The sequence below is a fragment of the Astyanax mexicanus genome, chromosome 3 (genome assembly GCF_023375975.1).
Source record: "Astyanax mexicanus isolate ESR-SI-001 chromosome 3, AstMex3_surface, whole genome shotgun sequence".
Lineage (NCBI taxonomy): Eukaryota > Metazoa > Chordata > Actinopteri > Characiformes > Acestrorhamphidae > Astyanax > Astyanax mexicanus.
In genome coordinates, this window is record NC_064410.1 from 49,038,434 (window position 1) to 49,059,027 (window position 20,594).

Consider the following 20,594-nt stretch of genomic DNA (forward strand, 5'->3'; position numbering starts at 1 on the left):
TACAGGTCCCAAGAGCAACTGTGCAGACAATTATACGCAAGTATAAAGTGCATGGAACAGTTGTGTCACTGCCACGATCAGGAAGAAAACGCAAGCTATCACATGCTGCCGAGAGGAGATTGGTCAGGATGGTCAAGAGTCAACCAAGAATCACCAAGAAGCAGGTCTGCAAGGATTTGGAAGGCGATGGAACACAGGTGTCAGTCTCCACAGTCAAGCGTGTTTTACATCGCCATGGACTGAGAGGCTGCCGTGCAAGAAAGAAGCCCTTGCTCCAGAAAAGGCACCTTAAGACTCGGCTGAAGTTTGCTGCTGATCACATGGACAAAGATAAAACCTTCTGGAGGAAAGTTCTCTGGTCAGACGAAACATAAATTGAGCTGTTTGGCCACAACACCCAGCAATATGTTTGGAGGAGAAAAGGTGAGGCCTTTAATCCCAGGAACACCATGCCTACTGTCAAGCATGGTGGTGGTAGTATTATGCTCTGGGGATGTTTTGCTGCCAGTGGAACTGGTTCTTTGCAGAAAGTAAATGGGATAATGAAGAAGGAGGATTACCTCCAAATTCTGCAGGAAAACTTAAAACCATCAGCCCGAAGGTTGGGTCTTGGGCGCAGTTGGGTGTTCCAACAAGACAATGACCCAAAACACACATCAAAAGTGGTAAAGGAATGGCTAAACCAGGCTAGAATTAAGGTTTTAGAATGGCCTTCCCAAAGTCCTGACTTAAACCCCATTGAGAACATGTGGACAGTGCTAAAGAAACAGGTTCATGCAAGAAAACCATCACATTTAGCTGAACTGCACCAATTCTGTCAAGAAGAGTGGTCAAACATTCGACCTGAAGCTTGCCAGGAGCTTGTGGATGGCTACCAAAAGCGCCTAGTTGCCGTGAAAATGGCCAAGGGACATGTAACCAAATACTAATGTTGCTGTATGTATATTTTTGACCCAGCAGATTTGGTGACATTTTCAGCAGACCCATAATAAATTTATGAAAGAACCAAATTTTATGACTGTTTTTTGTGACAAACATGTATGTGTTCCGATCACTCTATCACAGAAAAATAAGAGTTGTAGAACTTATTGAAAACTCAAGACAGCCATAACATTATGTTTTTTTACAAGTGTATGTAAACTTTTGACCACAACTGTATTTTAGCTGAGGTTAGAGCATGGAACCCAGAATATGGAAGCAAATCATTAAGTCATATTGTAAAGCAGTGCTGGACACTGCATATCTTATAAAAAAAGCCTGGGCAACTTATGCCTTAGGCTTTCAATCAGGAAACACACCATGCTAAGCAAATAGAAAATGCAGATACGAATAGTCTCACATTAAAAAGAAATGAAAGTATCAGTTGGCTATGTATTGGTATTGTACGATTTTCAGCCCAAATATATGATTAAACTGTATTCCTGAGAGCTGACATCATATGATCCACATTTTGTGCATTGTAGCAGCCCTGTGTAAGGTCAAAGGATGCTGCAGTTCCTCACCTAACAATTAGATGGCAACACGGACCTCAGTCACGGCTGCAGAAACTCATTAAACCCAGAGTTAAAATACCTGTGCTGATTAAATGCAGATAGAACAAATGCAGGAATTGAAAAAGTTGTAAATCTAACATGCTTTGTGGGGGAAGCATAGTAGAGACTTTTAACGCCACAAACTGGATTCCCCTCTTGAGAGTCCATCACTCAGCCTTGTACAATCAGTAGAGCTAGGAAACACTACCAAGGACATGGAGATAAATAGTGCCGTTACTACTAACAAGGCAAGGGTATAAGTAGATAAATATTGAATAGCTAAACATTTCATCTTGCATTTTCAAACTGAAATGTTTTTAAGGAATGGTTGTTTAGAAAAAAGAAAGCAAGAAACCTTTTGGAGACAACTGCTCATATGCTGGTAAGACAGGCAAATCAAACCCAATATAACCCTATGAAATAAAAGTTTAGCTAAGTCAAGTGAGTGGTGCACTGTTTTCCACTGAGCAGCACAGCTTACACAATTAAAGAAAGCTTAACTGTGCCGTGCCACAAAACAAGTTTGTGTACACATTTGGAAATAGGTTTATACATTAATGTTACTATATTATATCTCATTATAAATAATAAACGTACAGTATACTTTCACAAATAGAAAAATAATGCATGAATACTATATAGAAGTCCAGGCTATACAATACTGTATAGAAAACTATTGATTTTTTTGTAATTTAATCTCTCTATTCAAAACTCCTTTCCCTCAATTTATTTTAAAAGCATGGAGTAGTATGCTTGCAGAGAAGGAGATAATGCCACCTATAGCCCTTCATAACACAGCTGACCACTGCTAAAATCATACAGTCGAGGTCATCGCAATTCAGAGGAAAAAAATGTCCACCACAGAGAACCTTCAGTCAGAGCCTGAGATTTAAAAAGGGAAACACGCTCTTCTAGGAACGAGCCTCTTCCAGCATTACAGGCCATAATGAAGCGCCTGTGAAAATGAAAGTCTTTCATATGAGGCTGGCCTTTTCTAAAGAGCTATCAATCATCAATGAGCTTTCCTGACATTTCACTTCTCTGTGCGGCCATACTGCGTGTCCCATTACTTTTGCCCTATTTGCTCCTTCCCCCCCCCATCTCAGATTAAAAGCCTCTGCCGTCTGGAAAGCAGCCTGTTAAAAGGCTATCATAAAGCCATGTGTTCAGGTGAGAGAGAACAGGAGAGAGAGAGAGAGATTAAAGAAAAGACACAGGGAAACTCTTACTGTCCGCCGAAGTCGACGTAGAACCACCTCTGCAGCAGCTCGTAGGTCACCAGCGTAACGCCGAACTGAGGTGAAGAGCGGAATACTCGCGCTGAGGAGAAAAAAAAAAATCAATTACCTTTAATTAAAGGATCAACAAGCGGTCACTCCACAGCACACCTCAATCAGCCGGGCCACTCAGAGCCTGGCCTTATTCAGAGCACCCTCACAAAGTCCTAAAAGATTCTTATTGAGGGGTCAAGGGAGCCTCAACACTGATAAAGCTCCATCACACACTATTAAGCTGGATCTGAAAAATAATAAGAGCTCACTTTTAGAACCACTATGAATCGTAGGGCATTATATTCACGGTTGCCATGATTAAGCGCAGGTGTCTATCAGCAGGTACCTCCAGCTCCTTTCCAGAAAGCACGAGGTCCCTCCTCCTTCATGATCTTCCAGAAACAGTCAATGAGACCATTGTAGGTAGTCTGGCCTGCACGGGCTGCCACTTGTAACCTGGTCTTGATAACATCAGCAGGGGTCACCAGGGATGCTGCAGGCATGCCTAAACAGACAGAGAACGCACCTATTTTACAGCTTTGATTAAATATGACACCATCATTGAGTTGCACATACACAGCTTGTATATATGCCAATATAACATAAATGCCCTGAAGCAGTCATGCACGAGTCTGTGATCCTTAAAGTTGCGTTGATTAGTGCCATCCAGTACATAGAGGGGATAAACCCCTGCATCACTGGACTGTGGATGAGTGGAACTGACTTCTCTACTGTGTTGGAGCTCCAGTCAATATCTCTGGGATTTTGAGAGCCATTTTTGACAAGAGAATAAACACTAATAGCAATGTTCCAAAATCTAGTGTAGGGCCTTTGCAGAAAAGAGGCTATTGTTACTCATGTCTACAGTCTTCTGGACACATAATGTAGGTGTAGAGTCTTCAAATATGGTGGAAAAGTATCTCAGATGATTATTCATGAAGCTACTAGAGATAAGGTATGCAGCACTGCAGCAAGTCTCCTTTTGCTACATCAAAAGAGTACAAAGTATAGAATTTAACACTATGGTTACAGCAAAAGTATATATTTTTTATTATATACTGTTTATATATTTCAGCAACAAGAATGTCTGGATGTAAGGTTTACATTAATATGCTCCATAAGGTTCCATTTTATGACCCATACCTCTCTACAGGGTCTAGACAAGCTGTGTGTGTGTGTGTGTGAATTTGCACATCTTTGTCAGCAATGGGTGTAACTTAAAGTAGGTGATAGCATTCATTTGGACATACAGCAGATGAGTAGATGTGTCCACATGACAAACAACCAAAAGTAAATTATATTTTCATCTCTGATAAAGCCTCTTCTGTCCTTTACCACACTGTCACTGTATCAGCAGTACTGATAACAATCTCCAAGTCTGTCCAAAAAAAAAATGTTGCAGAGAAAACATTAGAAAAAGATTTCACTTCTAAATTCAAACCCTGACTAAGTGCTGAAGCGTGAGCCACTGATTGACCCTCATACTGCCCCGCTAGAGGGGGGAAACACAATGCACAGTAATGAGAGTAACAAAAAGCTGCCCCTAGCTGCCCCCAACAGAGGCCCCCGTGCATGTGGACCACTGCCTCCACTTCAGCACTGAATGGTCTCAATCATCAATGGCCGTTTGAACAAGCAGCGTCATTACCGGCACCGAGCCCGCTGACATTCACTAGGCCTTTCTTTTAATACTCAAGTAAGCCATTCTGCTCTGATTGACCAAACTGTCTCTCCCCTTAAGAGCTGACCCAAAGAGCCCACCTGCACAGCAGCAGAACTGTAACCTCGAGGGAAGGAGCTGAGTAGCCTTCATGCAGGAACAGTAAGAGGGCTAGAGGAGTATATGGGCTTTTGCATCACCGGGGTTAGATCTAGTCGATAATAATACTAGTTTTTATACCTCAAATTAGGTAAATAATTTGAATTACCTTAATGAATACAGTCACAGTCACACACAAGTCCTGTAACTCCATATTCTGCCTATAAATACTAGCGGATGTAAAAAATAGATTAGAATTAGAATAAAAAATTAGAATATCACTGAAAAATTACTTTATTTCAATAATTTCGTTTTAAAATGTCTAAACACACTGGACCAACACCAGCAAATGACATGGCTCTCTAAAACATCACTGATCATCAGTAAATTTTACATTTCATTTAGAAATCAAGGGATCAGAGTCTGGAGGAAGAGTGGAGAGACACACAGTCCAAACTGTTAAGGTCTAGTGTGAAGTTTCTACAATCAGTGATGGTTTGGAGAGACATGTCATCTGCTGGTGTTGATCCACTGTGTTTTATCAAGTCTAAAGTCAGTGCAGTGTTTTCCTGAAAAATCTTACAGCACTTCATGCTTCCCTCTGCTGACAACTTTTATGGATATGCGATTTCATTGTCCAGCAGCACACTGCCAAAAGTGCCAATTGGTCTTGTATAATATTCACATTTTCTGAGACACTGATTTTTAGGTTTTAAAATAGATCACTCTGTGTGTAATACATCTACTATAAGTTTCACATTTTGAACTGAATAACTGAAATAAAGTAACTTTTCAATGATATTAAATTATTTTGAGATGCACTAGTAAATAAACAAAACATATATTCCAAACTTAAAGGTCCTAAATATGATTTGAGAAAATGACTGTTGATATTTGAACTGAAAACAATAGCAAAACAAACACACCCTTTTCTTCAGTGCTCCTTTAGAAGCTCCGCCTACAAAATTAATTCATGTAATGGGTTAGCAAACATTTCTTACAATTGCTGCTGCTAAGCAAACCAGTTCTGATTATCCCAATATCACAAACATTCACAAATAAGCGATATATATTAGTCGTGCTCTAGCCTTAATGCATCCCAATAGAGCTCTGCATATAGAAGCCAGCACGTTTAGCTATACGCTGATGAGGATCCAGAAGTCTGCCGCACAAATAATGGCCGTCAAACTGAGCGTGTAATTCAATTTCCTGAGCTGACTGTAAATCACTAATTGCCTGCAAGTTTTAGCTCCTGATAAATGGTGAAATGAGTGATATACCCTGAAAGGGCATACCTAATCATAAAGCGAGCTTTACCCAGCCAACAATACTGACAGAAATAAAACGCTGGTGGAAGGCAGGAATGCCGCGCTCGCTTTGACCATACATGGCTTTTCCATCTCGTACCACATTCGGGGCCAACTTGTACAGCAGTAAATCGGACACATCCATCAGGCAAAGGGGATTAGAGATAAATATTAATTCTCCTTTACTGCTGCTCCAAACCGTGCTGGCTTGGCGGCTTCTGTCTCCTTTTAAACCATGTTTTCTTTAAGATGAACCACGAATATAAAATCTCTATAAAAAAGCGCACACCGCCAGATCTAGATCATATTTTATATAGGATGAGGAAAGACAGGGATCTTGGATGTTTTGCCCTGGTCCTGCCAACATTGTGAGACCCGTTTATAGCTCTTGCAGCGCTGCTACTTGGGGACCTGGAGTTGTTTTTTTTTTCTCTCTCTTTTAACACTCACAGGGCTAAGAAGCCCAGTGCGTCTGCCAGTTCCTATATATTAACAGTGGAAAATATCCCGACCCTTGGCAGCTATGCCGCACTTCAAAACGCAGCCTAAATCACTGAGCACTCTAATTAGGGCCAACCACAGCGGAGCCAGTGGTGGCAGGCGGCTAGTGGAGAGCATGCGGCGGCTTACCCGCCACCGCCCCGGCCAGCAGAAGCCTGCCAGGCCCCACCCGCCCGTCCTCGTCAGCCAGGCCCGCTTTGAGATGTGCGTAGCAGGGGAAGTAGATGGCCGAGAAGGGGATGTCTCTCAGGAAGCAGGCCTTCGCACCCTGGGGGAGAGAGAGAGACAGAAAGAGAGAGAGAGAGAGAGAGAGAGAGAGAGAGAGAGAGAGAGCAGGGGCGGGGGAGGAGACACAGAGAGACACTTGTAAACTTTAACTGGCAGAATTACAACCATTTTTTACGGTTTTCCATGTCGTTTAACACTAGATGTAAAGCTACTTGCTCTCAGCAACCAATGTAATGTAATGTTTTCTGACGAATGGCCTTTTCCCCTCCAGAAACCACAAAAGCATTGTAGTTTTGCGAGGTATTCTGGGATTTTGGTTTATGGCGTGTTAAAGTCAAACTTGATGTAATGATGGTGTGTGTGGGTGTGTGTGTAACTGTCCGTTTTTAAAAATATATATTTTAAAATATATATATTTTAAAACCCATTGTCTTTCACTTTTAACAAACAACTGAAAGAAATGACAAGAAAGAACATCAATCTTTTTTTGTAAATGTTTGGCTAATAATGATGGCTAAAATATTTTAAAGATGCATAACACAGCCATGTTTATTATGAATATTATCATAAGCTGTGTTTGTAATGTTTAGGTCAGTACTACTCAAGCCTAGCTTGCATAATGTATTATGATTAACAAACTGCTATTACCTTTTAATTAATACCTTATAAGCTGTATTTGTTAGGTTGAGGCATAAATCGCATAAATTTTTATTCAAACCAGTACATTCAATATTTTAATTCTTAGAATATTAATATGGGGCAGTAAATATATAACAGCCTACGAGCACTAGAACTGCATGGCTCAGTGTGTGTATGTAAGTAGACAGCTTTGTATGTCATAATGCACAATGCAAGCTTGAACTGAGTTTCTTGATACTGACATATCACATATTTTAAAGACAGACTATAAAGTCTAGTGTAAAATAATTTATTTACCTTTTTTTTACGTTTTAAGTAAAAGCTATAATGCATTCTATTTATTCATGCTTATAATGCTTTGTAAACAAATTATAATGTATTTAACATAAGGAAGACGGAGTCTTATAGACATTCACTTTATTGAAATTATTATGTACAGCCTTGTCTTGCTTTCCTACTATATTCCTCTCATTTACTGACAGGAAAGCATGGAAATACAGATATGGATTGTAATTTGACTGTGATTTGTTGCAGAACTGTAAGTACGTTTACACAGTATATGAAAACAGTCTGCACTTCAGACCTGTGAGGGTCATCCTGTGTCTTTCTTGGTTGTGAAAGGCAAACAAAGCCATATCTAAGCTTCAGGTTCCTCATCCTTACTGGCCTGGCAGGCGTCCAGAGGAGGAGGCCAAGAAGCTGGACAGCCTCAGTGCTCAGCTCAGGGGTTTAACTCCAGCTCTGAGTGCTCTTTAGACAGGCTTCATTTAACTCCAGCTTAATCTGCCCCTCCTACACAGGTAGCACAGATAGCTGAGTTATCTCTTTCTGCAAGTCACTCTCTGTTTCTCGCTCTCTCTCCCTCTTTTGCTGTCTCTCTCTCTCTCCTCTCTGTGCTCAGGGCAGCGTGCCCGCTGAAAGCGGGAGGGGGGAATAACGTAATCACTGCTGTTTCTGAAGGCTGGGTCTGGCTCATCTGCTCTGGCGGGGTTTAGTGTGCTTGCAGGTGTGTGCAGCTCTAACACAGCTCAGCCTCAACCAGAGACTGAATAACATCTGGATCCACTGGCCCTCTGTATATGCGATAACTTGACAACACCACTTGGCAGCTTCACAGCTGGGGAGAAGGTGAAGGTGTGGTTGTCAGATCTACACGATAAAGGGCAGAATACTGTATCATGGCAGGCAATCTTAAAACACACAACATGCACAACCAAAATCAATAAATGTTGTTGGAACATGTGAAGATCTTGATTCATTAGAACACTTTTGCTATTGCTGTTAATATTATCAATTTTTGATTTATTTTTACTTGCAAACTGCAGTTATATATGGTACCAGTATTACAAAAAAAAATCTCTACCTTTATATGTAATTTTTTACTTTTTGCTATAAATAGAATCTGGTAGTTGCCCTTTTTATTATGTCCAAATTTCATAATATATAATAAATCAATGGACCAATAGAAATGCTCCAATTACATTGACAAAGTATTTTTTTTCATTCTTTTATAAAATCATATATGTAAGGTTTGCACACTAAAATCAGTATCACAATAAATTAAACATGCTACCTTAATTACAATTAAAAAATAAATACATAATTAGCTCAAAAGTTGGCTTGATTCTATCATGTACCTGGGTAATTAATTAATAATGTAAACTATGTGGACAAAAGTATTGAGACACCTGTTTATTCACGTTTCTTCTAAAAATCAAGGTGTGAATTTTCACGTCTTTGTCAGAAAAGTATCTGAATGCTTTCATCGAAATGGACATTGGACATACAGCTGTCAAATGCACATTGCAAGTACACTGTCATCTGTAAAAATTCAAAAGCAAAAAATCTGAAATAATTGAAATATATTTGTAAACTATAATTGTACAAGGTGGCTCAATGGCTCAATGTTTCAGAATGTCATTAATATCTAAAGGACATTTTTCTCATATTACAGGAGCATCCATACCTAGAAAACTTTGCCCACAACATTTTCTGATGTTTCAGTTAATCACGGGGACACGGACACTGATAATAACTCAACTTAAATAAGGAGGGGACAAAATCTGACTGGGACATCTCTGGTGCAGAGCATGCACAGATCTTCACGTGGAGCAGTAGGGAGTGGTGGTGCTGGAAGCTCCAGCAGCAGCAGCAGCAGCAGCAGGGGAGAGGCGGGGTAATTAGACTGACAAAGGCGGCTCTGTGCCTGGGCCGGGCCCTGAGGAGCCAGGCCGTCTGGGACAAGCAGGCTGCAGCGCGTCTCTGCACTCAATGCACATTGTCCACAGAGCTGCAGAGAGGCGGACAGAGCACAGGGGCCGGATCCAGCATTCTTACACACACACACACACACACACACACACACGCTGTTGTACACTCCATTCTCCCCCACTACCCTGAAATAAAAGCTCCTTTCCCACGACAGGTTGACAGGTGAGCCCTGGAGACAGCTACCTGACCAGTGGGACACATCTCCACCTATATCGTGTACACACACACACACACACACACACACACACACACATACTGCCTAGGTATCTCCAATACCTCTTAAATGATTAAAACTATTATAAACCACGTATGTACAATACTGTTGGGTGTACAGTTCAAAATAGCCCATTTTAAACCTGAATGATGGTATTTAGGTCCAGAAGCAACAGCTCTAACAAAGACTAACTACAAAAAGCCAGTGAAAATTTGTAAATGGCTAATTATGCAACCGCATCTACAGTTTATGTCATGTTTTGTTCATGTCATTCGTAAGCATTGCCACATAACTAAAAAATCAAGAATTTGAGTTGCAAATTTTATTTTCAGTACCCTACAACTCAGAGACTGGACATTTTTATTTATTTATTTTTTTTATAAAAAGAAACCTTAGAAGAAAATTAACATAATTTTGTGTTCTGTACAGTGTATGGCGGGCGAAACGAATGAAAATATAAAATAAACTAAGCATTAAAAAAAAAAAAATGGTGGCGGTAACATCAAACAGGAAATAAATCTCATTATAAAATATGATAGCTGTGTTGTGGTATTAGAAAGCCATTATTTTCTTTATTTTGAAACTAACATAACTTTAAGAACAATATCCTCTTTAGAATTTGTTCAATTTCACCAATTCAACTTATAACTTGACTATTTTAAAGATCTTCCTTATGAACTCTTACAGTCTATGATCAGTGTAAGGCTTTCTTAAGATTAATATATTTTATAAAGAACACATTTTTATAATAATATCAGTGTTCACCAGATTTTTTTTAGTAGCTACATTTAGGCATCTTTCCAACATTTATTTTCAACTATACTAAAATGCACATTCAACAGTATATGAAAGCATATATTTATTAAATCTTATTAATATCTTAGTGCAAGAATCTTAGTAAAGATTCCTTTATCACTAAAAAAAAAGGAAAAAAAAGTTTGACTCTACTTATGGATTATATTCTTTAATCATGCTGCAACTAAATTGCTCATTAAGTGACAATAAATGCTTACTTTTATTTCTAATGCATAAGTATCAAAAAGTAATGCATCTGGTACACTACATCTTTTAACATTATGAGATATATAAAGATCATCTGAAATATTGTAATTAAACCCATTTTTACTAACTATTATAAAAGCAGCCATCATTAATCCCAATTATACACTTATAACACCACCCTAGAACCTGTTGACACAGATTTATCACTCAGTCACAGTCTAACAGTCTATAAAATGTCATAAAATAAGTCTACTGGATAAGATATGACCGAAGGCCATCACGGCAGTTCCACCGCGTTGTTTACAGCAAAACAGAACTCTCTCCACAGCCGCCTGCTCTCCAAGCCTCAGGAATGTGGCGGCGGCTCTCTGCTGGCTCGGCTGGACCAGGAGCGGCTCTCACAGCACTGCTGTGCTCATACAGATACACTCACTCCACACAACAGCAGCACTCAGAAAGAGAAGCAGCATTAGAATCCTCATTCATGGGCTGAGAGGCCAGAGCTGCCCGGACAGACTCACGCAGTGGCCTGCAGGGGGTCGATTGAGCCCTGATGGTGCGTGTGTGTGTGTGTGTGTGTGTGTGTGTGTACAGAATTCTGCTGGTGCTCAGAGGAGTCTCAAGAGGAACCATCAAGTCTGTGTGGGATGGAGAGCGGAACAGACTGTGGGCGGCAGGAGGGAGGCGCTAGAGAGCTGAAGATGTTCTCTTTCTGGGTTGTAGGAGGTCAAAAAAAACTCTATATATCAAACTGCAGCTGCTCGATGTTACTTTTCTTGACCAACTTTTCTGGCTGTGCTGACTTTTATACTGTTTTTGTTTCAGAACACGTTCAAGCTATTGGATGCTGAGTATCTCAGGACTCTGAAAGGTTCTAGGAGGAAATAAAGTGACAGAGAGTTTGAGAGACAGAGTGAAGATAGAGCATAGATACCTTGTAAAGGCCGAAGAAGCCCAGGTCACGGATGACTGAGAGAGCGCTGACGCGTGGCCCTGTAGTGATCTCTCCTGCCACCTGCAGCCTGATCTTCACAATCTCCAGCGGGTTGGTGAAGATCACTTGTGAGCCTCCAGCCTGAAGAACATACACACACGCCACATGAATATTTTACATATTAATCTAAATACCTACAAAGGCTTATACACTCATTGTCAAAGAAATAGATGCCAAAATTGTTACACCTAGAACGAAGTGTCGTATTGCAATGTGATTTGGAAGGAAGACAAAGGTTACAGGGAAGAATAAATAAATATTTAACAATAGTGAATAACAACAAATAACAAACAATAAATAAATTATTTAGACTGATATGGGCACCTCTCGGTCATATTTATTGAGCTAAACATACAGAATGAGTTTGTGTTACGCTTGTGTTCAGAAATCATAGTGCTATTAGTTAGCAAAACATTAGGCTGTCAAAGTGTTGTAATAAAGACCAAACGTGATCTGGCACTGTACTGTAAAATTGCTCCCCACACCATGACACCAGGCCTTCTGGACATGTGAGACACGTGACGACAATCTGTTGATCTTGAAGCTGACCACAGTGCCTTCACACATGGATTCGTTGGTCGTCTCCCCATGCCAAAAGCAGATGATGACACACTCATGGCAGTCAGGCACAACCACCCATCGAGTTTAATTCCTGTCAGTTTATTCCTTCTTTGTGCTACTAATTTTTGGTGATAAGTGTATTTGCAAAGTTGAGCTGGCTTCAGTTCTGCTGTCAACAGACCAATAAAATCTGAACATCCAGTCCAGAGTTACAACCAAACACAATACAGTTTGCTGTAAGCCTCCCCAACAACTGATGATTATGTGAGAGGTGAGAAAAGAGCAAATCAGACCAACAACAAGTAGAGAGCCCAGACTGGACAGCTGGACATGTCAGCTGTGGTCTGAGGTCTAACCAAGTGTCAGGAATTTCCTCACTTTAGTCCCTGCCTATCACGTACTGTGAAGATTCTAATTGGACGATGGAATCAACAGAGCTCACTTCGGATGCAGCCTGCACACACAGCCATATTGTCCATGCTACAGACAGACAGACAAACCGTACCTGAGACATCAGACAGAATGCAGGCCCTGAGGGGCCTTAAGGAGACAACCTCAACCATGCGGCGGCTCCAACCGTGCATTTGTGCGGAAGATAAAACAGCCAGCGCAAGCTGGAACAGGTTCCTCGCAGGCTCTTTGAAAACACTTCTGCTTTGACACAGACGTATCTGGGCTGGCTACGGCCACATTTCAACACGTCTCGCCTGAGAGGCTGGCAGCCTGCCGCCGCGGTGCCCTATCTTCCCTGTTGCTCCTAGTTACTGAGGTTGCACGCAGGAAAGCACAGTCGCAATTAGATGGAAATCTGTTTCCATGGATTTTTTCTCCTTCCTTCAGCCTCTCCTTTTCAAAATAAGGCCCTCACTGTTTGTTTGTCATTAGTCCTTTTCTCCCCCCTCCACCGTTCCTCGGAGATATGAATGTGGAATTGTGCGCTCTGTCTTACGGGAATGTAGTAAATGAGTCTCAATCTTGCGAATGAGCACATTTTACAAAAAAAGAGGAAAAAAATAACACCCATTTAGTAACTATTACCATATTCGGAGGGAAAGATCATAATCATCTCATTGAAGGTGCACTTTAAATAGAATTGAGCAGAATGACCCACACTTCCCTTCCAGAGGACATTAGAGCATAGACTGGCAGAGCAGAGCAGGCCAGACTGCTTGCCTTCCTGCCTCCCCCAGCCTTCTCCTAGTGAGAAAAACTAATAGCTATTTATGTGGAAAATGATCTTTTATAGTTAATTAGAGCATCAGCCCTGAGAGCGATCTCTTTAAACTTGTTTTGGCAAGAAATAGCATACTAAAATTGAAGAGGGGAGCGCGGGCCAGGTCGTTTACTCGTATCAATTGGGTACTAATTGGAAATTTAAAGAGTTGCAAAAAAAAAAGAAAACAAACAATAAACAACCGAGGGCACTGGTTAGTGGGAGACAATAGCTCAATCAGCTGCGAGAGCGAGGCATTTAGAGCTGTCTGCGGTGCCATATGTCAGTGTGAGAAATGGGATTTGGGGGCAGAGTGACAGAGGCGGTGGCAGCCCGATAATTCAGTCATAATTACAAGGCAAGGTGAGGCCCAGAGGCAGGCAGGGCTGCTGGGTGTGGTGGAGGTGTACCTGAAACACACTCTACTGCCAAGAGCAAAAAACACAGGGAAACACACAAGCCCACACACACACAAACAGTGCAGTGCAAACACTTCTACTGCTCACACTCTGTTATACTTACCTCACTTCTCGTAGTCAAACAATAGTTTAGCGCAAGGCACAAACATTAGCCTCCCTCTATTAGCACTCACTCAGACGTTCATGGGTGTCGAATGGTCACCTCAGTGGGTTTCGCACGTGCGTGTTTGCACACAGAAACGCAGAGCGGGGCGATAAAGAAAAACACTATTTGGTGATATCACAAGTTAAAAAACAGAAAAATACTCTCTTTCGCAACAGACTAACAACGCATTACAAAGACAAAATAACATTAAGCAAGCTAAATTACATCTCTTTACGATTCACACCGAAAACGAACAAAGCATCACTGTATCCCTGCCATGTTTCCCCCCTCTCTCTACTGCTCTTTACATTGGCTGTGCAAGTATTTTGAGTAACCCGGCCCTCAAATGAAGGCTAGCAAGCATGAGATAAGCATCCAGCCAACTTCTCGGTCAGCGGAGCATGCTGTTCTTACCAAATAATTATTAAGTCTTGGCAACTGTCAAGAGTCTAATTCAGAGGCTGCAATGTGAGAGGACAGGAGAGAAGAGGAGAGCACTTAACAGTTTAAAAGCCTCACAAAAATGCATTAACCAGGCTTTTCCATCAGGCTGGTCATCCGTCTCTCTCTCTCTCTCTCTCTCTCACACTCTCTCACTCTTTCTCCCACTGTAACGCTTCTGAGACATGACTGTTACTAAGGCACCACACTCAAATCAGCAGTTTAGTCTTTCCCCCAAAAACGAAATAAATCCGTCTGATTTGCCGTGACTGCAGTGTCAATAAACAGGGCTGAGAGTGCTCGGCACGCGGAGAGGCGTGAGAAAAGCGGCGCGGCCTGCCAGCTCCAACGCCGGGGGCTCGGCATGGATGAAAGAAGCTGTCAGGAAAATCACATGAGGGAAAACACGTCCACCGGGCCCAGCACAAGCCGCCACTCTGTACGCCTTTCAGAGGAACATTTCTCTTCATGATGTGCAGTCTAAATATCAATGCAAATGATGCACCTGGGTCAGTTGTATCCGTGATGGTTTAATCAAGGAATGTCTGTGACATTTAAAGGGCCAGCATCATCTACAAAATATTATTAACAGTTTATTATAGTGAAATAAAAAAGAGTTAGTGTGTTTAATAAACATTGTTAAGTTTTAAAACACACTGTTGACCAGGTCTATGGAGTCTACGTACTGTACAGTGCCGTGAACAAAATATGTAGATTTATACTTATTATTATTACTTAATAATAAAATTATCACTTAACACTGTGTGGGTGAAAATGTGATTTCCCTTAAGCTCTGCTTATATGCATAGACATTTTTTAAGATAACCTCCCTCTGGTATTATATTTTCATACACACAGAGACAATAAATGCTTGCATGAGCACTTATATATTCATGATACACATACACATCATTAAATTATTTAAAAAAACTAAACAGATATAGTATATTTGTTATAGAGCAGTATTTACATTTATTCATATGTCAAAATCTGGTGCTTCCTGCATGCAGATGCTGACATATTGTGACATGAATATTTTCATAAATCTCTGTTTTCCCAGTCCACAGAAAAATTCTAAAAACAGGCTGAGCAGAAGTAATTTTCAAAAAACATTTATTTACAGTTCCTTTTGAAATTGTGATAATTTAAAGCAGATTCATCCTGCTTTTGTTCCTGTAACTAATTGTTTATAATTGTAAGGAAATGCTCTCTACTTAGATTTTGAAGCATTGCTGTTGGGATTTGATTGCATTTACCGACAAGCATTAGCATTAGTGAGGACAGGATGCTGTCCTCACCTCATCCCTGTACACAGTCATATTACAGGGTTTTACACAAGTATGACTCAAGTTATGCAGTGTTAGGCTGTGCTTGTGCACGATCCAGTGTGCTGCCCCTGGAGTGGCAACAATAGAGACACTTTTCTCCCTATTGCAGGTCAGTGGAGCATCACAATGTTGTTTTTGAAGCTGTTATTTTGAGGTACAAATGTTACATAATGCCTGATAAAGAGAGACTTCATTTGATTTAAATTAATTTTGGATGAATAGGAAACAAAACACTGTTAACTTAACAAAATAGGTGAAACATAAAAAAACTAGAAGTAAGCCTTTTTATAGACGTTTATATAGAAATGTGTATGCATGTATAAATGAAGAGTGCACTGCTGAATATTCTGCTTTAGCGATGACCATCAAACGAGGGCTAATGAAAGCGGCTCTTTGAGGGAGCGCTGCTGATGGCACAGGGTCGAGCAGACCTGGGGGGAGGAGGGGGCAGTCTGACAGCTCACTGATCAAACATACTAGCCTCTCAGGTAGCAGGCCTGTCTGCTTCTCTCACACGCAACATCTGATCCTAGGTCAGGTCATACACACACACACACACACACACACACACACGTGTGCACTCACAGAAACACACATACACACACACACACACACACACATAGCACTGCCAAAGGGCACAAATGGTCCAGCTACTCTCAGCTCAAAGAAGCATGGGCTCTGAAGTCCAAATGGATGTCTCACTTGAAAAAAGCCCAAAAAACAAAAAACCCAGCAGAAGCCATTGGGTGCCCCTGCCTTCACAGAGAGAGAGTAGGGGGAAGCAGAGCGTATGGAAATAATGGCCGTGTTACGACACTCCCAGATCTGCTGTTGACTCATTGATAATGCAAAGGGTCAGTGACCCTCTGAACGGGCTTGGAAGGCGTAACATGATAAGTAGCTGCACCAATGCTGTTGTGTGTGATCTCTAGGTGAGGGAACACTAAGACGAGGGTTTAAAATGTGGTTTAAGCACTGAAGGGAAGGATGGGCCTTCACAAAAAAAAAAAAAAAAAAACTATCCAATTAAGGTTTGAATTTATAGTTAAACCCTGATAGCTAGTTGTTTTCTAAAGGAGTGCAGGATGTTTCTAATAGTACCATATATTATAAAATCAGTTATGTATGCATGTATGTATGGCTGTATTTATTTTAAGAATTTTTTAAGGCTTGAAAACATTTACTCACACATCCACCAGCTAGGATTTCATATGGCAGGGGAACTGTTCCATCTCTCTGCATAGTTTTGCCTCTCACAAAGTCATTCACCTGGTAGAGAAAACAAAAGCAAAGGTCTTTTACAAACAGTGCACAACAGGAGTGGAGATATCAAGACCTGAGATACAATTCAGGGGCCCGAATTTGCAAGTGCCTTAAGAAAGAAATTCTTCTTTATTTCTTCTTATTTCTTATCGTTACACTTTTTAAATATCTGCAGCATAAATTTAAATTGTAAATTCAAATGAAAAATATCTAGCATCATTTATGGTAAGATGTAAAATATATAATACAAATATAATACTGGCTACATAATAAAACAATGAACAGTTTATAACAAAATTAACTTGTTTGTATTTTCAAAAAATATTTCAGTTTAGAAGAAAGTGACGAATTATCCACAAGTCTGCTTTCATAATGATGGATCCTATTGTCCTATTTGTATTGAACAAATTCCAAATATTAGTAAATGTCAAAATGTTTGTGGTTTTAAGAAGAAATATATATTTTAAAAACTGGTGGTAAATAAAGACCTTATGGACTTATTTATGTGCATTTTAATACATTTTTTTATAAGCTTTTTGTCTGAGGAAAGCTCCTGTGCATCCAGCCCTAGGTTAAAATGAAAGAAAAAAAAAACCTCAAAGTCTCAATCAGGAAGTAAATTATGACAATTTCCATGATTTGTACCCAATCTATTAGGGATTACAGAATCTTCTATAAATTGTCATTCACAACTACTACTTCTAGTAGTAACTGACTGACATTTTAATAAGTATGTAAATATCACAAATGTGGTCTGAACTGTAAACAAAGTGAAATATTTACTGAGTTTTGCTCTGTGCATTCCTCTGCACTGCAGCATGTAGACTCAGGTAGTGTGTGGGTGGGTGGGTATGGGTTATGTGTGTAATGAAGTCAGTGGGCAGAACAGAGCGACAGCATGTGTCTTTGGGGAATGGAGTGGTTTGAAGGTGAACAGGCCCAGGCTGATGTGGTGAGGGCTGAGCACTTACTGTAAGCTTTATGGCTTTCTCGGGGGCCACGCCCAGAAGCTGCGGTACCAGGCCTATAATTAGGAAACAAGATGATTAAAAAAAGAGAGGAGCTAAAGGAAGCACGACTCGCGGCCAGGAGAAATTTCCTCAATATAAAGACGACGCTTTGCATGCTGTGCATGCAAATCTCCTATCGTCACCGCAGGAGCGAACATTATTGATGTGGAGCGTTCAGACGTTTGGGACGGTTGCATTGCTGTGCAGTACGACACAGTGAAGAAAAATCTATTCCCTCCCCTTAAAAACTAGCTTAACCCAAGTTTACACAGGCATCAATTACAATGCACAGCCTTCTAGCCGGAATACAAACAGAAAAAAGGGAATTGAAAGTCAGGAGCATAAACCTCAACCTATACAAACACAAACACAAACTCGTACAGCCCCAAAAGTAACAAACAACCTTAATAGTGTGGGTGAGTAAGGGTCTAAATTGGCCACACAGCAACAGGAGGCCAAACGTATCATTAAGCCAAGCTGAAGGAGTTGGTTTGTGTGGTCTGCTTGCAAGCTTAAGAGGGAGAACAGCACTAATCATTTTTTAAAGGTAATCATCCATTTCAGCGAGGCTAAGTACCGACTGCTCTTTCATGATGCGTGTTTACTTGAGGTTTCAGAGAAAGCGAAGTCATAGTTGCCTCGTGTTCACAAAGTCCCTCAAAGGTCCTCAACTCTTTAGCTGAGATTGATGTTGAGATCTTTTTTTTTTTGTAATCAGTTTTTTCCAAGTATTTTCCACTGAATTGCCCCCATCTCAACTGTACAAAGCATCCCTGCTTTGTAGCCAGTATTCTTATCAGTGCCTTATTCTAAAATATTGTTATTTGGTGCAAGCTCTTGCTGAATAAAGAACTGATTAAAGTAACTAATTTAAGGCTATTTTGTTTTTAATAGAGCACCAGCAATACAGGGTTAGGTGAAGTCTGTGTTAATTTGTCTCCAAATTCAGTTTTATTTTTTCATTTAAATTTTTTAACAGACTAACATGCACTGTAGCCAACACAAAACATAAAACATAACATTAAGCAGGAAATCACTGTATTCACTAAAATATATTTTGATTACAAAACACCTAATATACTATATAAAAATGTGGCCAATTGACCTAACTGTATGGCAGTGCACGTACAGTGTTTATTTGTGGTCTCAAAATTCATGGTTTGGATTTATTTCCTTTTTTAGTCACAGATAGGATAAAACAAAATAAACAATTGTAAAACAGTAATTTTAGCTTTTAGTTTGAAAGTTGTATCCTATTTCAAAATATTTTTAAAAAACCTTTCTGGGATTTCTTAAAATTAATTTTAACTTGAGAGTCTTTTTTGATTCAATAAAATATAAATTTAAAAAAATCACATTATCACTAATTTTAGCTTTTAGTTTTAAAGTTTTTTTTTCCTCTTTTTGGGATTTACTCAAACTGGAGAAACTGCAGCAAACACAGATAAAATAGAGTTTCAATAAAGCGCAATCAATCAAAACAAAAATAAATTATATATATACCTGATTTAATAAAAAATAACATTACCAGCTTTTGGAAAAATATATTTTTACATTTTTTATTTTTTCGTCCTCTATGCCACCTGTAATCTCTGATGGGAAATTAAAGATGCACAGTACATTAAGTTAATACATTATTATGGGCCAGTACCCTTTTTGGGCAATGGCGATTCAGAACCAGCACTCAGACCCAATCCTCATCACAAATACACCAACAGGAAGTGATTTATGCTCCACAGTAATGTGAGTATAATACAAGAGAAATACTGTGAACTGCGACTGAAATTGCATCAGCTTCTGCTTTTTTCGGTCAGTTAAAACTTCAAACTTACAGCCACTCAAGAATTTGGTAGGGTAAGTGCTGTAATGTTACAGTCTCCTGAAATAACTTTACAGAGATGACGAGGGTAGCTGGTCTTTTCTGAGACTTATAGACAAAACCCAGGCTGTTAGTGTTCTTAATGGATGTCATGTGGCAATCACTCTTGTCCATCACCGCTTCAGTCCTAAATGCACCATGATTTAGAATGACCTGAGAGACGGCTGTAAAGAGCTGTGTCACTAAAAGCTAAGCATGTGCTTCCTATCTTCGACAGCTGTATAGAGCACCGTCTGCATTTATAATGCTCATTGTTGAAGGAACAGTTCAGCAAAAATGAAACTTACTTCCACATTAATCCTAAATCCAACTTTTTTCACTTTTTTGGGGGGAAACATTCTCCAGGTTTCCATAAATGACAGCAAACATACAAAAAATACATGAAACCCCCTTAAATTAATTAGCTTTATACACATGATAACTGGATGTACTATTCAGTAACAGTCAACATAATATTCAGTATACTACCGTGGCACCGCTACTTGTCAGAATGACACCACATCATGTCGGAGATGCACCAAATATTTGGCCCCAAAAACCAGAAAAGCATCATATAGTGAAAAGATTTGTATAATTTATACCATACAGTTTATTTTCAGTTACACTCAGCTTTGTTG

The 20,594-nt window shown here is 40.0% G+C and overlaps 1 protein-coding gene across 2 annotated transcripts in view; it reads right to left on the bottom strand.

Annotated features, from left to right (window-relative positions):
• LOC103028716 (calcium-binding mitochondrial carrier protein Aralar2) overlaps positions 1-20,594 on the bottom strand; it is a 59,810-nt gene that overhangs the window by 2,584 nt on the left and 36,632 nt on the right. For both annotated transcript variants that reach the window (XM_007259823.3, XM_007259824.3), the window contains exons 12-17: positions 18,060-18,112; positions 17,014-17,094; positions 11,659-11,799; positions 6,500-6,638; positions 3,150-3,308; positions 2,762-2,852 (exon numbers count right to left, since the gene is read on the bottom strand). In XM_007259823.3, the coding sequence (XP_007259885.3) occupies positions 2,762-2,852; positions 3,150-3,308; positions 6,500-6,638; positions 11,659-11,799; positions 17,014-17,094; positions 18,060-18,112 (664 nt within the window). The remainder of the gene's footprint in view (positions 1-2,761; positions 2,853-3,149; positions 3,309-6,499; positions 6,639-11,658; positions 11,800-17,013; positions 17,095-18,059; positions 18,113-20,594) is intronic.